Source organism: Galeopterus variegatus, unplaced genomic scaffold (genome assembly GCF_000696425.1).
Source record: "Galeopterus variegatus unplaced genomic scaffold, G_variegatus-3.0.2 Scaffold234, whole genome shotgun sequence".
In the NCBI taxonomy this organism is placed as follows: Eukaryota; Metazoa; Chordata; class Mammalia; order Dermoptera; family Cynocephalidae; genus Galeopterus; species Galeopterus variegatus.
The window spans coordinates 439,905-460,723 of NW_007726345.1; the positions used below are offsets into that span (position 1 = coordinate 439,905).

Here is a 20,819-nt window from a genome sequence, read left to right on the forward strand (position 1 = left end):
CAGCCCACTAAGATGGGTTAGATATGGCAGCAGAACCTCCTCTCCCATGATAGGAAGTCAGGAGATAAGGCCTTACATGGATGAAGAAAGAGCAGGAAAGCACGTTCTTTTGGGTGAGGGAATTAAATGACCAGCTACATGGCGGCAGAAGGGAAGGTGGTTCACAGGGGAGTGGGCTCGGTGGGAAGGGCTGCACACAGGGGCACCTGCTTTTCAGTGATGCCTTTTTGATTATTAAAACTATACATATATGCTGTAAATACAATAATGGCCCCTGCAGGTGTCACGTCTTAACCCCCAGACCCTTTGCATATGTCACCTGACATGGCAAAAGGGACTTTGCTAATGTGATTAAGTTAAGGATCTTGAGATGGGGAGGTTATCCTGGGTTATCCGGTTGGGCCCAATGTCATCACAGAGTCCTTACGAGAGGGAAGGATAGTCACAGTCAGAGAAGGAGATTTGATGATATAAGCAGAAGATGGGCTGATGCAGGCACGAACCCAGGAACCCTGGTGGCTTCTAGAAGCTGGTAAAGGCAAGGAGCAGATTTTCCCCTAGAACCTCTAGTGAAGAACACAGAACTGCCCAAACACCTTTATTTCAGCCTATTAAGGTGTGTCTCAGAATTCTGACCTCCAGAACTGTAAGAAAATAAGTTTGTGCTACTTTAAGCCACAGAGTTTGTGGCAATACGTTACAGCAGCAATAGGAAACTGACACAATGTACATTAATTTTATTTTAAAACATTGAAAACTGTGAAATAGAAGAAGGGATTTCCAAATGTGGCAGACACCAAAACCGCCCACGTCTGCTTTCTCTCTTGCTCTCTGCACTCTAGAGGCTGAACAACTAACATGATCAGTATCCCAGTATCCCTTGCAACTAGCAGTGGCCGAGTGACATGGTTCTGGCCTGAGATAAGTGTGGAACCTGCAAAAGGCTCCTCTTTACTAATGGGAAGGCCGAGTCCTGCTAGGACCATGCTTTCCCCTCCGTCAGCATTTCCACTCTTCCTGCCTAGAACGTGTGCACCAGCCTTGCTCTGACTTAGAGGCAGTTTGCATGGAGACGGAGGCCGGCATGCTCAGGATGGTGGAGCAGAGAGGTGGGCAGCCCGAGGCCCTGGTGGCGGTGCTGAGCCACTGTCCTAATCCTGGACCACCCAACTCTAGGTGCTGGTTGTTTGAGCCAGCGCAAATGCACTAACGGACTGTTTGACTTCAGCCAGTTAGCTGACCTTCTACAACTCTGTGATTTTTGCACAACTTGCTAAATGTCTCAGAACCCCAGCTTCTGTGTGAAAACTAGGGATCAAAATACCCAAGAGATTGCTATGAGACAATGCAAGTTAAGACCTTTTGCACAATGTCCATTGAGTCTTTTAATGGTATTAACATTGAAAAATCCAGAATTTCCTTTCCGATAGAACACCTGTGATTCATCTAAAACTCTCTGGTTATGAGCCTTAAGTTATTTTAGGCGAATGTCAGACTAGGCAACGCTGTTTTGCATTTTTTATTTTTTTCTTTGTGAGCATATTATTGTGAGTCTTTCTTGGCTCGTGGAAAGTTTTTCAGGATGATTTTTGCATGCAAGAAGCAAACAGCAAAGTTAACGATCCCATCAACTAATTAAATAAGTATGACCCAAAACTGTTTTCACAAGGTGTGGATGTCATAATCAATTTACTGATTGGTTGCTTAACTGCCTTAAATTACCACAAGATATTTAGAGATCCATTTTCTCTCCCACTTGCCATATTTCCTGTTGATGAGAAAAATGAGAAATGAACCTGCTGTGGTTCATATGGGTATTAGTCACAAGATGAAAAGAACCACAAAACTGTTCGTGGAAAATTGAAAACACATTGAGACTGTGAATTGCCGTTCCCACATTGTTTTCTATCCGAAAAGGCCTTGGTGGCTACATATTCTGTTGCTTAGAGAAATTATTAAAAGTTATGGAATTTGAGAATTATGCTATTGGAACAGGTTTCTCAAAGTGTAATCTGCTCTAATGCAGGTTTCTGGGCTTTTCCCAGTCCACTTGTGATGGGCAGCATAACAGCCCCCCAAAGAGCTCCACACCCTCACCCCTAAAACCTGTGAATATGTTGGGTTACAAGGCAGAAAGGACTTTGCAGACGTGATTATGTTAAGAATCTTGAGACCGGGAGATCTTCCCCATTATCTGGCTGGACCCAGTGTGATCACTAGGGTCCTCATAAGTGAAAAAGGAGCGTCAGTGTCAGTCAAGCGGTGTGAGAAGGATTCAGCCACTGCTGGAGCTGGAGAAGGAGGCTGGAGCACAGCCGAGGAATCCAGGTGCTTCCAGGAGCTGGGAAAGGCAAGGAATAGGCTCTGCCCGGGCCCCTCCAGGAGGAATCGGGCCTGCGACACCTTGCTGAGCCCCTGGAGACACACGTTTTAGACTTCTGCCTTCCAGAACTGCAGGATAAGTTTGTGCTATTGTGAGCTGCTAAATGTGTGGTCATTTGTTACAGTAGCCACAGGAAACTAATACACCACTCTGTAAAGTCTGCATTTTTCATGGGAATGTGGCTGTCCACGCACTCTTTAGCTGGCAGTAGAGAACACCAGCACTGGAGTCAATCTGCCAGGCTTTGAATCCTGAATCTCTTCCTACTTTCATCCCCACTCCAGGCGGGTTTCTATCACCTCCCACAAAACCTGCTCCCCTCTGTGCCAAGCCCTCAGGTCTCACCATACTGGACTCGGCAGTGGCAGTTGGCCAGGCTGGTGTCTCCCTCCTCCTTGAAGACCTGCTTGACCTTTTGCTTCCTCTCTCACCTCACTGGTGACTCCTCCTCCCCCTGATTTCTGAACACTGAGCACCCCAGGATGCAGTCCATGGTTCTCTTCCCTATTTACATGTGCCGTCTTGGTATATTAATACATTTTCTGTGACTTATAACAGAGTACTGCACCTGGGCAATTTATACAGAAATGAAATTTATTTCTTACAGTTTTGGAGGCTGGGAAGTCCAAGGTCCAGAGGACACATCTAGTGAGGGCCTTCTTCTTGGGGGGAGTCGCTGCAGAGTCCCGTGATGACCAGGGTGTCACATGGAAAGAACTGCAAGAGCGTTTTCATGTGCTCTCCTCATAAAGTCACCAGTCCACATTATTCCGTGAGTGGATTAATCTGTTCATGAGAACACAGTCCTCACAATCCAATCACCTTTCAAAGGCCCCACTTTTCAAATACCATAACCATATTTCTCACCCCCTTAACACTGTTACAATGGGGATCGAGTTTGCAGCACATGAGCTCTTGGGGGACATATTCAACCCATAGCACTTGGTGATCCCATCCTGTCACACACCATCTGTATTAGTTTTCTTTTTTGTTTTTTTCCTTTTTTGTCTTTTTTCATGACGGGTAATGGGATCGCAACCCTCAGTGTCATGCCCACACTGCGCTCAACCAGTGAGCAGACCAGTCTCTATAGGGGATCCGAACCCTCGGCGGGAGCGCCGCCGCGCTCCCAAGCACCGCACTCTACTGAGTGTGCCACTGGGCCGGCCCTGTATTAGTTTTCTAATGCTGCCCCACAACCCCCAAACAAGCAGGTTAAAACAATGCACATTTACTACTTCACAGTTTACGTAGGTCACAAATCCAGGCATAGTTTAACTGGGTCCTCTGCTCGGGGGTCTCTCACAAGCCTGCAACCAAAGTGTTGGCCAGGGATGGGGTCTCATCCAAAGGCTCAACGGAGAAGAATCTCTTGCAAGTGCACCTACATGGTTCTTGGCAGGATTCGGTTCCTCAGGGGTTGTAGAACTCAGGACCAAAACTCCCAAATTTCTGTCTTCAGCTCAGAATCTGTTCGTCAGGTCAGCTCCCCACACATCTCCATTTAGATGATCAATAAAACATGTCAATTTGGTGTGTCCAGAGCAGAACTGCTGCTCTTCCTGCCACCCTACTTTACCCTTCCTTTGTCTTTTCACTTATTTGGGGCAAAAACATTGGGGGTGTCCTTGACTCCTCTTCCTTTCCTGCCCTGCATGTGATCGACAGGAAATCCCACTGGTTCTACCCTCAGTCTAATCCAGAATGTAACTGCTTCTCGTCACCCCCACTCTTAGCACCCTGGACTACCATGACAGTGGCCAGCTGGTCTCCCCAGATCCGCCCTGGCCCCTGTGGTCTATTCTCAACCCCAGCCAGAGCAAAACTTCTAAAACATACTGCATGCCACTAATTTTTAGGATGCACATTTAACTTATTTTAACATCCCTGAAATTGAGATGCATCTTAATTTAATTGGCAGTGAGTTTTCTCTGTTCATGATACCCAAAATAATTGGACATCTCACAATTGTCAACACAATAGATTTGATATGAAACACTCAGTCACATTGTGCCACTTCTCTGCTCAAAACCCCCACTGTCTCCTCATTGCAGGCAGCGTAAAAGCCAGAGTGCTCACCATGCCCTGCGAGGCCCTCCATGCCAGGACCTGGCTGCCCTCTGGCTCACCTGCCCACTCTCTGCCCCCGCTCACTCCCCTCCAGCCTCACTGGCTCCTTGCCACCGGGCATGCTCCTGCCTGCCCCTGTTCCTGGTCTTTGCTCCCCTGTCACCTTCACAATGTAGCCTGCCCTGACCGTGCTCTTTATGCCTCCTCACTGCCAGTGCTCCAGTGTGTGGACTAGAACCCACCCCTCTGTAAACCCTCCCTGTTTCAAGGAGCAGACCACCCAACCCTCGGCACATTCCAGGTGTCATGACTGTTAGCACCCTTCCTCTTTCTCCCATGATACACGAGGGTTTAAAATTGAGTGTATAACAGAGCCAAGGCCACAACGTGACCTGGTGGCTGTGACCGGGGTCAGCACCCTTGCCTGCTGAAGCAGCTTGCTGCTTCTGCATTTAGACACTTTATGAGCCTGTGTTTGATAATGTAGAAGAGGCTGGTGGGATAGGTGCAGGTACATCTAGTCCAATGAGCATCTTGATCGTCTTTGAATCCCGTTGCTACTTTTGTCTGCATCCTCAAAATGCACAGCCAAGACTCCCATATACTTTAGTGACCCTGTTAATTCATCTTTTAAAGAATCAAGACTGTAGAATTTTCTAGAATGTTCTGGTTTCCCAAGCCCTCTGATTATTGTAAATTCCTCACAAGAGGAGTCAGAGGCTGACTTTAATGAAGTGTTCCAGGTAACACAATGTGGCTTTGTGATATTAAGCGTAAGTGTGATGAACCACAGTGCTCAGAAGAATTGCAGTCCAGGTCACAGGTTCTTCTGTCCAGACCCGTGTTTTGTCTTTATTCTGAATGCAGCATGCGCCATCTCCAGACTGCTGGAGGTAGAGCCTTTTAAAAAGCTACAGATCAGGAAAAATGAGAAAGAGTCTGTGGTTGTAACAGGGTCTTGCTGACGTAGGTGCATGTTCCTCCTGGTGCTATGAAATAGTCGGAGAAGGGGCCGGCCCGGTGGCGCACTGCTACAGTGCTCCCGCCGAGGGTTCGGATCCCACATACAGACCCCGCTCACTGGCTGAGCGAGGTGCGGGCGCAACACCAAGGGTTGCGATCCCATTGCCGGTCCCGGTCCGGTACGGGCGCGACACTGAGGGTTGAGATCCGTTGCCAGTCACGAAAAAAGGAAAAAAAAAAAAATAGTCGGAGAAGAGCATAGTGGAGCTAGGAAGTATTTGGACTTTGGAGGCAGGGACAGACGGATTTAGACTTCAGTCCCTCCTCCACTATTTATTAGCTGAATAGTCAGAAAAAAAGATAAATTATTTAATAAACGGTGCTGGTACAATTAGTTATCCATTTATTTAGAGAAAATTAGATTTCTTCCACATTCCACATGTAATAAAATTTAGATGTTTTAAGACCTAACTGCAAATAGAAAATTTCTTTAACTTTTAGAAGAAAACATAGGAGAAAACTTTAGTGAAATCATAGGAGGTAGGAATTTTTAAAACCAGAAATGAGAGGTACATCTAACAAAGCAGTGATAGATGGAATGAGCTCTGGCTGCATAACCTGGTGCATGCTCTGTTCCTGTGTCCTGGGGTGTAGGCATGGATGGAGGAGTGGGCGCTGTCCTCTGTGCTGCAGACACACCTGCGGGAAGACCACGAGAGCACTGTCCACGGAGTCTTGGGCCGACTCGGCAGCCTCAGCGATGAGTGAGTACAGCTCTCACAAGGATTGTGTCTGTGTGATACCCCACACTAGACTTAGCATCCTCATCTGTAAGGTGGACACATTGACTTTCCCCTGCCCTCCTTACTGAGTGGCTTGAGAACAACCAAACCGTAAATATAAATGTGGAATAAAGTGATAGCAGAGTGCCATGGATATTAAAAGCTTGGAATCAGAATTAATCTGGACAAATGACTTTTTTTTTAGCCTCAGTTTCCTCATCTATAAAATGGGGCTAATGATACCTATTTCATAGAGTTATCTTTCATAGGAACTTTTTCGATTAGCTTTTTTGAGTTGTAATTTACATTCATTCATTTTAAGAGTACAATTCAGTGATTCTTAGTAAATTTACAAAGTCTGCACACATCACCACAATTGAAATTTAGAACATTTCCATCACCCCAAAAAGAACCCTTGTGCCCATTTGCAGTCATTCCCCATGTATTAATCGATTTTTATATTCATTTTTCACCTCTTGCTTGCAGTGCAGTTTCAATTTCAATGTTTTTGTCAATTGCTGAAAAATATTTCTTTTTTTAAATTTCATACGAAAAAAATTATTCTGACATAAATTTTTTTAGTTGCCCCGCCCTTTCCAGGAACCTAATCTGTGTATACATCAAGAATCAGGTTTATAGTTACAAGAGTACTTCAAAAAGTTAGTGGGAAAATAGAAATAAAGGATAATACAGGCCTGGACAGTTAGCTCAGTTGGTTAGAGCGTGGTGTTATAACACCAAGGTCAAAGGTTTGGATCCCCATACTGGCCAGCCACCAAGAAACCCAAAAAACAAAAAACAGTAATGCAAATCTTTTCATGAACTTTTTTTTTTTTTTTTTTTGTCCTTTTTTGAGACCAGCTGCACCACGCTCAGCCAGTGAGTGCTGTGAGCACACGGGTCATCCCTATATAGGATCCGAACCCGTGGCGGGAGTGCTGCTGCGCTCCCAGCACCACACTCTCCTGAGTGCGCCACGGGCTCGGCCCTCCTTGAACTTTTTGAAGTACTCTTGTATAGTATTGCATAATGTAGGGGAAGCATCGGGAGAAGAGAATGGAAACATAAGTGGAACTAGACCAGGGGAGACCTGGTGAGAACCATGCTGATGAAGCAGAGAGCAATTGGGGGATTTGTGGAGCCTGCAAACCTGTGTCTTTTAATTGTGTTCATATTTAGTCCATTTATGTTTAATGTAAATCCAAATGCTCATATATTTGGGTTTTAAATCTACCATCTTTCTGTTTGTTTCATGTTTCTCCCACTTTGGTCTATGTTCCTTTTTCTCTCCTTTCTTGCCTTCTTTTGGATTGTGTTTTTTGGTTATTTTTTCTTATCTCTCTTTTGGCTTCTTAGGTAATATTCTTTTTACTATGCTTTTTTTGTGGTCCAGAGATTTCAAATTGCACCCTTGACTTGTCAAAATCTATTTTATATCAATATGTTACTTCTTTCTGGACATTGTATGCACTGTAACACATTTATTCCTCTCTGACAGATTATGCTTTTGTAATTGTACATTACAATTCTCTCTATATTTCAGCTCCAAAAGATATTATCAGTATACTTTTATGCAGTCAATATTCATTTAGATTTAATCACCTATTTCCCCTTTCTGTTGATCTTGATTCTTGTCTTTATCTCTAAGCTTCCATCTGGGATTATTTTCCTTTCTCTGAAGGGTTCTCTTTATTTCAGATCTGCTAGTGACAAATTCTGTTAGGTTTTGTTTGTCTGAAAATGTCTATTTCATCTTCATTTTTGAGGAATATCTTCAGTGGTCATAGAACCCTAGTTTGGTTGTTATTCTTAAAATATTATTAGAGAGAGCCGGCCCGGTGGCGCACTGCTACAGTGCGCCGCTTGGGAAGCGCGGCGGCGCTCCTGCCGAGGGTTCAGATCCCACATACAGACCGGCCGCTCACTGGCTGAGCGAGGTGCGGGAGCAACACCGAGGGTTGCGATCCCATAGCCGGTCCCGGTCCAGTACGGGTGCAACACTGAGGGTTGCAATCCGTGGCCGGTCATGAAAAAAGACAAAAGGGAAAAAAATATATATATTATTAGAGATAATCTGTTGTCTCCTGATATCAGTTGTTTCTGGCTGCTTTTAAGATTTTCTTTTATTCTTTAGTTTTTGTCACTTTGGTATGATATGCCTAAACAGTGTGTGAGTTTTGTGTGCATTTTTGTTTGTTTAATAAATTTGTAGTGCTTCTGAATCGTGATTTACTTTCTTTCACCAGTTTATGAAATTTCTCAGTCATTATCTCTTTAAATACTTCTCTGCCTATTTTCTTCCTCCTCTCTTTCTGGGGCTCCAGTTACACGTTTATTAGACGTTTTCACCTCATCCTATGTCTCTTACATGTTGTTTTGTATTTGTCATTCTTTCATTCTCTGCGGTTCTGTCTGAATATTTTCTTTTGAGCTGTCTTCCAGTTCATTCTCTCTTTAGCTATGTATTTATCTGCTGTCAAATTCATCTGTTGAGTTGTTAATGTTGGTTACCGTGTTTTCAGTTCTAGAATTTCCATTTGATATTTTTCATAGTTTCCAGTTATCTGCTGAAATTTTTCATCTTATTATTTAATTTCTCAAATGTATTTATTATAAAATTTGTGTGTGATTATTCCACTATCTGGTATCTTGTGAGTCTGTTTCTATTGTCTATTTTTTCTCTTTGTTTTTAGTTAATTCTTATCTGTTTGCTTGTCTGGTCATTTCTATTAAATGATAGACACTATGCATAAAAAATTGTAGAAGTAATTTAAAAAGTCTGGTCTTCCTCCAGAGGGGATTTATCTTACTTATAGCAGGAATTTCGGATAGTGGCAGATTAACTCTACATTGGGAATTAGCTGATTCAAAATTAGATCTTTATAAGGGATGATTCCTTGTCCTAGGATAAAGACTATCAGCTGAAAGCCTGTGTTTGTGAGCTCTCTCTTCCTTGGTGGGCTGACTGCCAAACCTCTGTTCAGCTTTTCAACCTCTCAACAAATACCTCAAGTTAGAAAACCAAATGGTGGGCCTTTCTGGTAGACTGAGATTTTTTATTGGTTGCTGAGATAGGAATTCAAAAATAGCTCATGATTTTGTTTTTTGACCTGTTAATTTTGAGAGTTATGTAAGAAATTCAAGTGGATACACATAGTCAGCAGCTGCATATATGCATCTGACAGTTGGGCAGGATGGGATAAAGGTAAAAAGATTAATAAAAGGACAGATGGCTGAATATAACCCAGGTGAGCACCCATGTCTTGGAGAATGGGCAGAAGAGGATGGGATGATTTCAACCCACTTTCTTTTGGCTCCCTGTTGGGAATGACTATTTGGGTTATTTCTCAGTAGCTCAGTGAAGCCAAGACCATTGACTCCTTGCCCCTTCTCCTGCTCTCCTCAAGGTCCACACAGTGTATCCTGCAGGGGCATGACCTGCTGCTGCGCTCAGCCCTCCGGAGGCTGGCTCTCCGTGGCAGCACCATCACCACCCTGACCCAGATGAGGCTGTCTGGGAAGAAGAGCCTCCTCCAGGAGCTGCGTGAGCAGCATGCACTGGAGCAGGGCTCCTCCCAGTGCCTGGACGAGCACCAGTGGCAGCTGCTCAAAGCCCTGGTAAGATCTGCACATCGGCGCCCCCACCTGCCCCCACAGGCAGTGCCCCTTCATCAGGTCCCAGGTTCCAGCCTTGTTTGCCAAACCCTCATGCTACTGCCCTATTGCTGTAGGGTGGCACATACATTTGCTAGGGCTGCCATAACAAAGTTCCACACACTGGGTGGCTTAAGTCACAGAACTTTATTTTCTTAAAATTCTGGAGGCTGGAAGTCTGAGATCAGCAGGGTTGGTTCTTCTGAGGCCTCTCTCTTTGGCTTACAGATGGCCATCTTCTCCCTGTGTCCTCCTGATCATCCCTCTGTGTGTCTGTGTCCTAATCTCCACTTTCTATAAGGACGCTAGTCATATTGGAATAGAGTCCACCCATATGACCTCATTTTACCCGAATTACCTCCTTAAAGACCCTACCTATCTCCATGTATAGGACAGTCACATTCTGAGGTCTTGGAGTTAGGACTTCAACATATGAGTTTTGAGGGGACACAGTTTAGCCCATAACAGGTGGGGACAATGGCAGCCCACTGAAGGGAGGACCCATGTGCCAAAAGGTTCGAGTATAGGTGACATAACTAGAAAATCCATATGAAATAAAAAGGAGATAGGCACAGCCGTCCTCAGGGGCATGGGAGAAAAAGCCTCTGTAATCTCTTCGAAGGTTTTAAGAAGTTGAAAGGAAGAATTTATAAATTGGAGAGCTGGGATTTAAACCCAAGTAGGCTGACCCCAGGTCCCACTCATGTAGCTGCTAAGCTACAGGAGCAGCTGACGATTTGTGAGGCACAACCTCGGAGTCTCTAGTCTGCCCAGGGGAGTTCTGAGGGAAGCAGGCAGACTCGCTGCCCCAGCGTCCACTCCCCTTCCTTCTTTCTCCCTTTTTGCTACAATGAAAGGCAGTCCCCAGGCTCCTGTGTGCCCTGCCCCAGCTTCAGTGATGTCCTGAGAGACTACTGTCAGGCTCAGGTCAGGCTTCAAAACCTGGCTCTGCTGAGTATCTTTTAAAAAGTTGTTTAAGGGCCGGCCCGGTGGCACACTGCTACAGTGCTCCACTTGGGAGCACGGCGGCGCTCCCGCCGAGGGTTCGGATCCCACATACGGACCGGCCGCTCACTGGCTGAGCGAGGTGCAGGCACGGCACCGAGGGTTGCGATCCCGTTGCCGGTCCCAGTCCGGTACGGGCACGACACTGAGGGTTGCAATCCGTTGCCGGTCACGAAAAAAGACAAAAAGGAAAAAAAAAAAAGTTGTTTAACTTCTCTGAGACTTGGTGTCCTCTTCAGTCCTAGTGTTCAGGCTTCACGGTGTTCTAGAAGGATGACCAAGTCCCCCCACCTTGTGAGGGACCACAGGTAGCACTGGGCACAGAGCTGGTGCTCAAGAAATGCCTTTTGGGGTGGAATCTTCAACAGGCACATAGGCTCATCCATTGCATGTGGGTTTCTGCAAGCCCAGATCCAGCTCTTTCCTTCTCCAAGCTTCTCCAAACTTGGGACCCTGAGCAGGGCCAACCCCACGTCCTGGCCCTGACCGGAGCTTCTCTGTGCAGGCCAGCAGTGTGGGCCCCTCCCTGTCCCGGTCCTTCCTTCCCAGGAGGCGCGTGTCCTGGAGGAGGCAGGCAGGCTGGAGGATGAGGCACAGCAGACGCGGCTGCAGCTCCAGCAGCAACTCCTGGCCGAGGCACAGGAGGTCGGGCAGCTCCTGCAGCAGCACACAGAGAGGGCCATCGGGCAGGTGCTGCTGGGGCACACACGGGCTGTGGCCTCCAAGAGCAGAGTCAAGGACAGGGAGGACTTCAAGGTACGTGCCCACTTGCCATCCCAGGGAAACGCAGGGGCAGGAAGGGTTGGGGTGAGGTCAGAACGCCTGAGTCTGGCCCTTGCCACCCTTCACGAGAGCTTCTGGCCTTGTGGAGTTTACCTGACTTCTCTAAACCTTGTTTTTCTCATCTGTGAGATGGGCCCTTCTCCCTGATAGAAGGGTGAGATTCACTTGCAACAGATGGCAGGTTTTTCACCTGTTATTAAGCCCTGTGTTGCATCATTCTGAGTGCTGGCTCAATCCTTACAGCAGCAGCCCAGAGAGGGACGTGGTTTCACCCAGAACTGCACAGCCGGTCAGTGGCAGAACCAGGATTCAAACCCAAGCCCCTCTCCCCAAGAGAGACATGTTTTCCCAGACCCTGGCCACCTCTACTGAGACACTGAGACTTTCAGAGTTAATCCTGACGGCTGAGCAATGCCTCTAAACTCAGTTTGACTCAAGTAGGCAGTGGTTTTCTCCTTTTACTGACAATAATGATAAACAACAGTGACAAAATGATAATAGTGAGAAGTCACATTAGCGTTGCACCTAAGTCTAACTGCTCATCAGATTCTCCCCACAACCCTGTGCAGTAAGGATCATTTTTCTTCCCATTGGGAAAACTGAGGCTTGTGATGGGGGAGAAGATGTGGGTAAAGCCTCCCAGCTAGTGAGGGGCAGAGTTGGGACTGGAGCCAGGTCTTCTGCAGCATGCCTGGTGCATGTACCACATCTGCCTGGCTGCAGGCCCCCTCCAGTGGTAAGAAAAAGTGACTCCCCACTTGTGGCAGACTGCCCTGGCGGAAAGAGTGCCCACAGCTGGCAGACACCAGAGCTGTTGCAGACCTGTGACCAGTAGGCAGCACTTGCACTGTGATGTGCCAGTCACTTCCAGGCACCTCGCAGTGAGTCTTTTCATTTACATAAAGTGAGTCGCTCTGTTTATCTGCACAGCAAAGAGGTTCGACCCACGTATTTCTATTTCTGTGACACCATGTCTCATCCTGAATATCTCACATCTGCCTCAGGTCATCCAGACATCAAGGCTGTGCCCGGCTGGTGATATTGGGAATGTCACCCCCTTTCCCTAAAGTTCTCCAACTCTTACCTAATAATAAATGCTTGTTGCATGAAATGGAATAAGATATAAGGGACTTTGAGTTGAAATTAGAAAATGAGTACCCCTCCCCAACACTTCACACCTACAAGAAAGAACATAGTGCTCAGTTTCTAGAAGAAGGGTCGTTTATGTGACATCTACTCACGGAGTGTCTTGGCCCCAGGCCCTGTGGTGGGTGTTGGGGACAGAGACCAATGTTGCATTCTGCCTTCATGGAGCCTGTTGTCAGTGGCAGAGAAGACCATGGAGGAAGAAGTGGCCACCACCAGCTTGGAAAAGTGCTGCTGGAGGAAGAGATGCAGGCAGCACCCGAAGGGGATCAGAGATGGGTGGAAAAATCGGAATACTAGAGCAGATGCATTCACTGATGTAAACAATATGCCAGCCAGACAAAGCAGAGGAGGAGAGAAAGGGTGACCAAGGACTGAGGTCCTGGAGAAGGAGGGGGGGTCCAGGGGGAGTGGATGGGGAGTACCAGGTTGGCTATGGTGGCTCCCACATGTGATTTCTCTACTGTCCCGTCCTTCCCCCCTCCCCACAGAGGACACTGATGGAGGCGGCGGTGGAGAGTGTCTACGTGACCAGCGCTGGCATCAGCCGCCTCGTGCAGGCGTATTACCAGCAGATTGGGAGGGTTGTGCAGGACCATGAGGAGAGAAGACTGCAGCACCTGCAGACCCTGCAGGGTACAGCTCCTCCCTTTTAGTCTGGGGCAGAATGGGATACGAAGTGGTTCAAGTTTTATTTTTGGAAATTTAAGTTTTAAATTTTTTTACATATTTTTTCATTCCCTGATTTGTCCCAAAAAGCCTTTTTAAAAGGACTTAAAGAAACATATGCATACAGTACAATAAGATTTTCTTTAAGTGGATAAATCAGGACAAGGATAGGTCAGTGAGATGGAGTGAGGGTTATGTCATTATCCAGGGCAGACCCCAGCAGATCCCCCTTAGAGGTAAAATGGTTTTGTCTCTGAGCTTTCTAGTGGCCAAAGAGACAAAACTTACTTGGTTAAAGTGGCTGCAGTGACCATGAGTGGGAGCAGGACAGTGGCCCATAAAATGTTCCCCAAATCCTGAAATTTCTAAAAACCAAGAGTTTTCTGAGCAGCTGAATCTGCAAACAAGAAAGAGCTCCAAGGAATGGGAAAGCTCCAGGCTTCCTAGCTCCTTGGAAGGCATTCCCTTCATGGTCTCTCAGAAAGGCCATCCTGGATGGCAGCAAGGATAGTATCCCCAATTCCAGTAATAACATACTAATCATAATAAGCAAAAGCCAGTTTCTCAAAGGCCACTTCTTATGACATCCCTGCCTACATCCAGAGCTTCAGAACAGAGCAGAATTTCGTGTTCTTTGCTAGGCTTTGCCTGGATCATCCAACAACTGGAGTTGGAATTGATCCCTAGAAGGGACGGGTGGACGGCCTGGGGCTCAGCTGAGGTCAGCTGCCACTTTTGTCTCCCCCTTGTCCTAGGGAATTTGTGGCCGAGATTCAAATAAAATCTGGGCACATGCCCAGAAATATGACAGATGACTACAGATTGCCCATCATGCTTTTCCAAAGTCAGAGTTGGGCTCATTTAACAGGAAACACGTGATTTCTTGCTACTGCAGAACATTCTGGAACCAGGGCATGTCAGTTCCCCTCACCAGGCCTCAGTTTCCCCATCTGTGGGACTAGGGTTGGGCTCAGTCTCCACCCATTCTCAACTGTGTTTCCTGCTTCCCTGATGCCACACCTCTAACATGGGGATTTCACCATGAATGCCTTGAAACAATGTAACGTAACTTAGTCCAGCACATAAACTCCTCTGCATGCAGTAAGCTGTCTCATTTGAGTCGCAGGCTGCTGTGCCCTAGAGGTCACCAGGTTCAGTCTGTCTGTGAGTGCTGGAAAGCTCAGGCCCACAAGGTAGGGTCACGGCTGGTTACGTGCTGCGGGCACCCGCTGGGCCTCCCTGGAACTACCGATTGGCGAATTGGGTTATTTGGCAGGAAGGCGCCTTGAAGAGCACAGCCCTTTAATGTCCAAACCAGGACCCTCTTCAATAATCAGCTGAGCTGATGTATATAAACTAACCCAGGGCACCTCCTCACTTTACTTTTAAAACTTCTAAAAACCAAGAGTTTTCTGAGCAGCTGAATCTGCAAACAAGAAAGAGCTCCAAGGAATGGGCGTGGCTCCGAGGCCAGGCTCCCAACTCCCGGGAAGGCCTTCCTTTTGGCACCAGCATTTGTGAGGCTTGCTGCCCCGGGCAGCTCTGCTTGGCAAATCATCGTTCTTTGTGGTGGTCTCTTGGTGGTGCGGCTTTCTCCTTCAGCTCCCCTTTCTCCTGATACTTAACCAGAAAGCTGGAGGTGGGGAGGCTGACAGAGAGCCCAGGCGTGGCCTGGGGTGGAAGCTGCACGTTCTCACCCACACAAGCCCTTTCCTGGTGCTGGCAAGAGTGGCACACCTACACCCGCTGAGAGTAGGCATGTCCTGCTCACCCCTGCGCCCCTAGCCTCTGCCCCAGACCCCAGCAGAGTTGATCCTCCAAACATTCCCCTGATTGCTGTGTCTTCAATGGGTGCAGGTGACAGAATGGAAAATTACAAGCTGCGGAAAAAGCAAGCACTGGGCAACCCTTTGTCAGGGACCGGGATGGCAGGTGGAGGCCAGAAAGCATCCCAGGCTGTCTACCAGAGGTGAGCTCCCAACTTCGGTCTGGGGGGGTCCCGCATCCTTGACCCCTTCATGGCGCTTGTCTCTGTCACTCTCTTAGCATGTGACTTGGCGCGTGGCTGCCTGTTGTCTTGTGACTCATCTGCCTCCCCGCCCGTGTGGAGCCACAGGCCCTGGCCCTGCTGTGCTCCCCACACGCCACCTGGAATAGCGCCTGGCCGCCATGAACCAGGCCGCCGTATTCAGGATTTCAGACACTGCGTCCCAGGAAATGAGCTTCCAGTTTTACAAGGGAGGGGCCGGGGCAATTCTGCGTTGAGTGAGGGTGGGTAGTGGGCAGGCCCTGATCCTTAGAGGAGCATGTTCCTCCCGCGGGTAAGATTGTTTTCTCATAAGAAGATGCCACTTTCTGCACAGCCATTCCGCAGCTGCAGGACCTCAGGGAAGCCCCGCTTCTCTGAGCTCTTCCATCCCCCGACTGTTCTGCTCTGTCCTGCGATGTCACCAAGCTACACTGAAGATGCAGTGAAAAGTGTGTGGGCAAGATTCTGTAAACTCCCAAGTGTTATCAAACGGTGTCCCCTTCTGCGATGAGCCAGCCCGTGTGCGGGGGACTCGAGTTGTATCCACCGTGTGTGCAGCCACAGCAAACCCTGCCCAGAAGGCTGGGCTCCTCTTGGGCCTCCAAGGGCTCACATACGTCCAACAGGCACTAATTGCCTCCACTTGGCAAGCCCTTGAGGGAGGCCTGTGCTGGGCTCCGATTAACCTGCTGTCCTGGGCCACGCTGACAGCTTCATTCCTTCCACCAGGATGTTGTCACAGCAGAAAAGGTTCCTGGCCCAGTTCACTGTGCACCAGCAGGTCCGCCTGGACGCTTGGAAGCAGAAGGCGAGCGTTATGGACCATCTGGAAGCCCAGCTTGAGACACAGCTGCAGGTATGAGTTATGGAAAGGGGCATTTGAACAGTTTAAAGAGGTCGGCAATGGGGACCGCTGTGAGGGGACCCCATGCCCCTGCTCCAGACCCATCAGCCATCCCTGTGATTCCCTCCATGTGTGGCATCATTGACCCCCTGGAGGGTGGGCAGGGCCTGTGCTGACTCCTCCATGCCAGGGCCCAGATCTATGGTGCCACCTGAGAAATGGGCATTTCTCATGTGTGAATTGCCACCAAGCAGGCTCCTCAGTGTCAGGGCTCACACCTGCACCATTGGGCAGTGTTGGCAGTAACTGAGGTTTGAACTTTATCTAGAACATGCAGGAAGCCCAGCTCTCATGATAGAAAGTGGATATTTCATCACAGAAAAAAAAATCTCTTTTGTGTGAGATAAGAAGGTGCAGCTATAAAGCAAAGCGGGTACCTTTTTTAAAAAATCAAATATTCCAGAAAGGAAGCGTTTAGCAGAGTGTGGGCACTTTCGGAGTGTTTCCACCACTGGTGACAATAGTGGCAGTGTCAATAACGAGTGACAGTACGTAGTTACATTTATGCACTGAGGGTCTGTTATGGATAGCCACTGGCTGAGAGCTTTACACACACTTCCTAATGTCATCCGCCAACAACGGAGGAAGCGTTATTGTTATCTCACTCACAGATGGGGGAACCGAGGCTTGCAGAGGTCGCATTCCCATCCGGGGTCCCACAGTAAGTCACGGACTCCAGTCTGCCTGTTTAGACCACAGTGGTGGCAGTTAAGTGCTCCAACTCTGGGGCCAGGCAGAAGTGGGTTGGTTCCCGTTCTGCTGTGGCCACCTCCGTAGCGGGTCCCGAGTCCCTCTCACCTCAGTATTCTCAGCTGTAAAATAGGGACCCGAGGCTGATAGGAGTGAAGACCAGCACCTGGCCCGAGCTGGTGAATGTCAGCTCCTGCCCTCAGGAGCCTCTGCCCTGCTCCTGACCTCTATGGGATGCTTCTTAGAAAATTCTCCACACCGGAGACACGGTCCAGCAGCCATCTCACGTGTCAGATGGTGTCATTCCGGTGGAGGGGGATTTAGAGAGGTGGAGAAGGGCCGAGAGAGGCCCCGCTAATCCTCTCCCGTTTGCAATTCAGGAAGCTGAGCAGAACTTCATCTCTGAGCTGGCAGCCTTGGCCCGAGTGCCCCTGGCTGAAAGCAAACTGTTCTCCACTAAGCGTGGGCTGCCGGGTAAGTCAGACGGCACTGGGCTACCGCGGGAGGCTCTCTGGGCTGAGAAGTATGGATTCTAGTCCCATGTCCACCACTAACTAGCTGTGTGGCCTTAGGCGTCTTACTTAACCTCTCTCAGCTTTCATGCCCTTGTCTGTAAATGAGCAGACTCAGTTAGGACACCCCGTGGGACCCCGTGCTCTCTGGCATTTGATAATTCTGGTTCCCAGGTTACCACTCACTAGCTGTGTCTCATCTCTGACTCTGTTTTTCTATCTGTAAAGTGGGGATAATAAGCCTTCCTCCCCCTTCAGTGATATCACAGGATGTCGTAACCTGGTGATGGATGAGTGACTTGGGAGGGGGTGAAAAACACAGAGACCTATTAAATAAAAGCTATAGGACTGGTGCTGTTTTTAGTTTCTTACTGCTTCATTAAGTCTTAAAGTCCACTGGGTAGAGCAGGAACACAGCAGGAGCCTGGCAGACCTGAGGCTGAGTCCCACCTCTGCCATTTGCCAGCCGTACAGGCTTAGGAGAGCACTGCACCTTCCTGGGCCTCAGTTTCCTTGTCAATTAAGTGGGTATAAGAGCAGTAAGGTACCAAGTGCATACTTGGCCCACAGAGCGTGCTCAAAAAATGTCAGGCTGGGTTGACATGAGGCTGGGAGAAGTTGTCACTTACCTGAAATCACAGAGCCATGCCTGGATTCATCTGTGTTCTACAGAGAAGCCCCTAAGGACCAAAAGGAAGAAGCCCCCACCCCAGGATAGAGGGGACCCAGGAGAACCCCACCATGATGACCCAGCCTCTGGTGACCACACCTCAGGATCCATCAGGTACAAGGGTGTCCCCAGCTAACTGCCTGTGGATGCTTATTGACCAGCCACTGTATGCCTAAAGTCTGGGCAAGAAAATCAGCCCTGCCCTTGGAGGCATTCATGTGGAGGTTGACAACCATGACAATAATCGGAAGTGCTGGCTTTACTGTCACTGCTGCTGTCTGCGTCCCATTTGGCCAGGTGGCCCATGCCCCATTGGCATCCAGCCTGAAGAGCCGGGCAGCCCCCTCCCTCAGCACGGCCAGCAGCTGACCACAGACACTTTGGGATTTGCAATAGGCTGATCAGTCCCGGGCCACCTCAGTCGCATGAGCATGCGAATCCTTTCTCCCATGGCACTTGGGTGATCTCCCCCCAACAGAGGCAAACTGGGGGTTTTATTCCTTTCTTAACAACCCATGTCAAAATGAAAATTGCTTTGCTCTCCTGTTGCTGCCTTTTTATTTAATCTGATTGGATGAGTTCTTGCATCGGGACGGGCACGGCGTCAAAGCTCTAACCAGCTGCATTTCTTCTGTGCATTAAGCAGCAAAAGGCTGAGTCTGCAAGAAAGTGAATCTGGCAGCGGCGAGAACTCAAAGAAGATGCTGCAGAAAAGAAGCAATGTGTAGTGTCAGACTGTTCAGGGGACAGGACCGAAGCCCTGGCTGTGAGCACCGCTCCCCTCCTGCAGCCGTGTGAGAAACGATGAGGACGGGAGGATGTGGGTCTTCCCCGTGCCTCACAGGCTTGTCGTGAGAGTGGACGGAGAAAGGACAGAAACCTTCCCTAAAGAGCATAAACAAGGGCGGAGGCCCCACCACCTGCCAAAGTCAGGAACCAGTGTTGGAAATATGTCTTTGTGAGTTTTGCATCTCATTTGGCTTCAAGCTCTTCCTTCCTCAGGAGAGTCTCCCCTTCCCTGGCCCCCGAACCCCAACCCCACACCCCCTGTCCTGATGCTGCCCGAACCTGCCTTCCCCGAGCTGGAGGTTGTCACATTGCAGCTGAGGGGCCTCCGCTTGCCAGCCTCTCGTGAGTACTGCAGGGTGGGGAGGGGTCTCTGGCAATGCTGGTGTTTTCTGGATCCGAAGCCTTTGTCTCTGCTGCCTCCACACCCTGTCCTCTCTCCCCCTTTCACCCTGGCCATTGGCTGTCACAATATTCTCATGGACCGATTGCCAGCTTTGCTACGTTCCTGTCCTTTGGCTCAACCAGCAGCTGAGGCCTGGCCATGGCAGGGTCTGAGTCTCGGACTGACCCTGACCGAGGAATCTCTGGACCTCAGGCCTGTCCTGACCCACCCAGGGGCCTGAGGACCCACAGATACATGATACCTGCTGCAGTATCCTCTCTTGGCGGGGCATTTCAAGTACACAGAAGGAGGCCTTGTCCAGCCCTCGGGATTCACCCTTGGGGGGTGGTGAGCTCTTCTGCCAGACAGCAGCCCCTTCCTTGAGGAGAAATGTCCCCAGGGGCACCTGCTTCTCCTGATGGATGCTGAGAACATCCAGAAATTTCCAGATCAGCCACACACAAACCAAATCCAGGAGAAGCTTTCCCCACCCAGAGAGAAAATTGCTCTTTTCATCACAATCAAGGATTCTCAACCTCGGCACTATGGACATTTTGGGCAAGATAATTCCTAAGTTGGGGGTGGGGGCTGTCCTATGCATCGGAGGCTGTTTAACAGCATCCCTGGCCTCTACCCACTAGATGCCAGTAGCACCCCTCCCAGCTGTCTCCAGACATCACCCAGTATCCCCAAGGGGCATTACCCACTGGTATAAGTCAATGTGTGCCTGCCTGGGCAAGTCCAGGATATGATAGCTAGATGTTTCCACCAATTCCCAGAATGTAGTGGGTTCCACGGCTCAGGGATTTTCTGGGCTATTTGCGAATTCTCATTTCTTAAAACCTAAATCAGACACTCTTAGCTAGCAAAGAATGGCTTCTTCACAGAAGTAATTCATAAATATTACATCATTTGTTAACAAAACTACCATCAAAAAAACCCAAAAAACTACCATCAGAGCACCCTTAAATCCCTAACTGGGCAGCAGGCGGGATTTCCAGTGTTAACCAACAGTTCCCTCTTGTGGCCCAATAAAATATTTCATTACTCTGTGGGGTCTTTTGTAAAAGGCGATGGCTTCCTTCCTGCAGCATCCTCAGAACCTGGTTTGCACAGAAATCCCTTTTCTCTTGTCACACGGGTCATCTGCACAGAGGCATTCTGGAGGCAGACAGCTCCTGTGTTGGGGACACCTGATTTGGGGATGTGCGTATGGTACAGGCAGGCCCCCTGGTTGCACCAGGATGGGCCAGTCCACCTGAGACGAGAGCACTGAGAGATCACAGGTGGATTTCAAGTGTCGCTCGCAAGGCCAGTGCACGCTCCTCCCTGTGAGACGCCCCCGGCCACTGCCCTCCACTGGCCTTGCAGGCCCAATTCACGGCTGC

General features: G+C 48.8%; 1 protein-coding gene across 1 annotated transcript in view; it reads left to right on the forward strand.

Moving 5' to 3' along the window:
- Positions 1–20,486, forward strand: part of EVC (Ellis van Creveld syndrome) — a 71,212-nt gene extending 50,726 nt beyond the window's left edge. Inside the window, exons 13-21 of the mRNA XM_008566328.1 lie at positions 6,071–6,180; positions 9,606–9,816; positions 11,407–11,613; positions 13,278–13,422; positions 15,313–15,424; positions 16,214–16,340; positions 17,459–17,552; positions 18,263–18,374; positions 18,904–20,486. Of these exons, the coding sequence (XP_008564550.1) occupies positions 6,071–6,180; positions 9,606–9,816; positions 11,407–11,613; positions 13,278–13,422; positions 15,313–15,424; positions 16,214–16,340; positions 17,459–17,552; positions 18,263–18,374; positions 18,904–18,988 (1,203 nt within the window). The 3' untranslated portion in view covers positions 18,989–20,486. The remainder of the gene's footprint in view (positions 1–6,070; positions 6,181–9,605; positions 9,817–11,406; positions 11,614–13,277; positions 13,423–15,312; positions 15,425–16,213; positions 16,341–17,458; positions 17,553–18,262; positions 18,375–18,903) is intronic.
- The last annotated feature ends 333 nt before the right edge of the window (positions 20,487–20,819 follow it).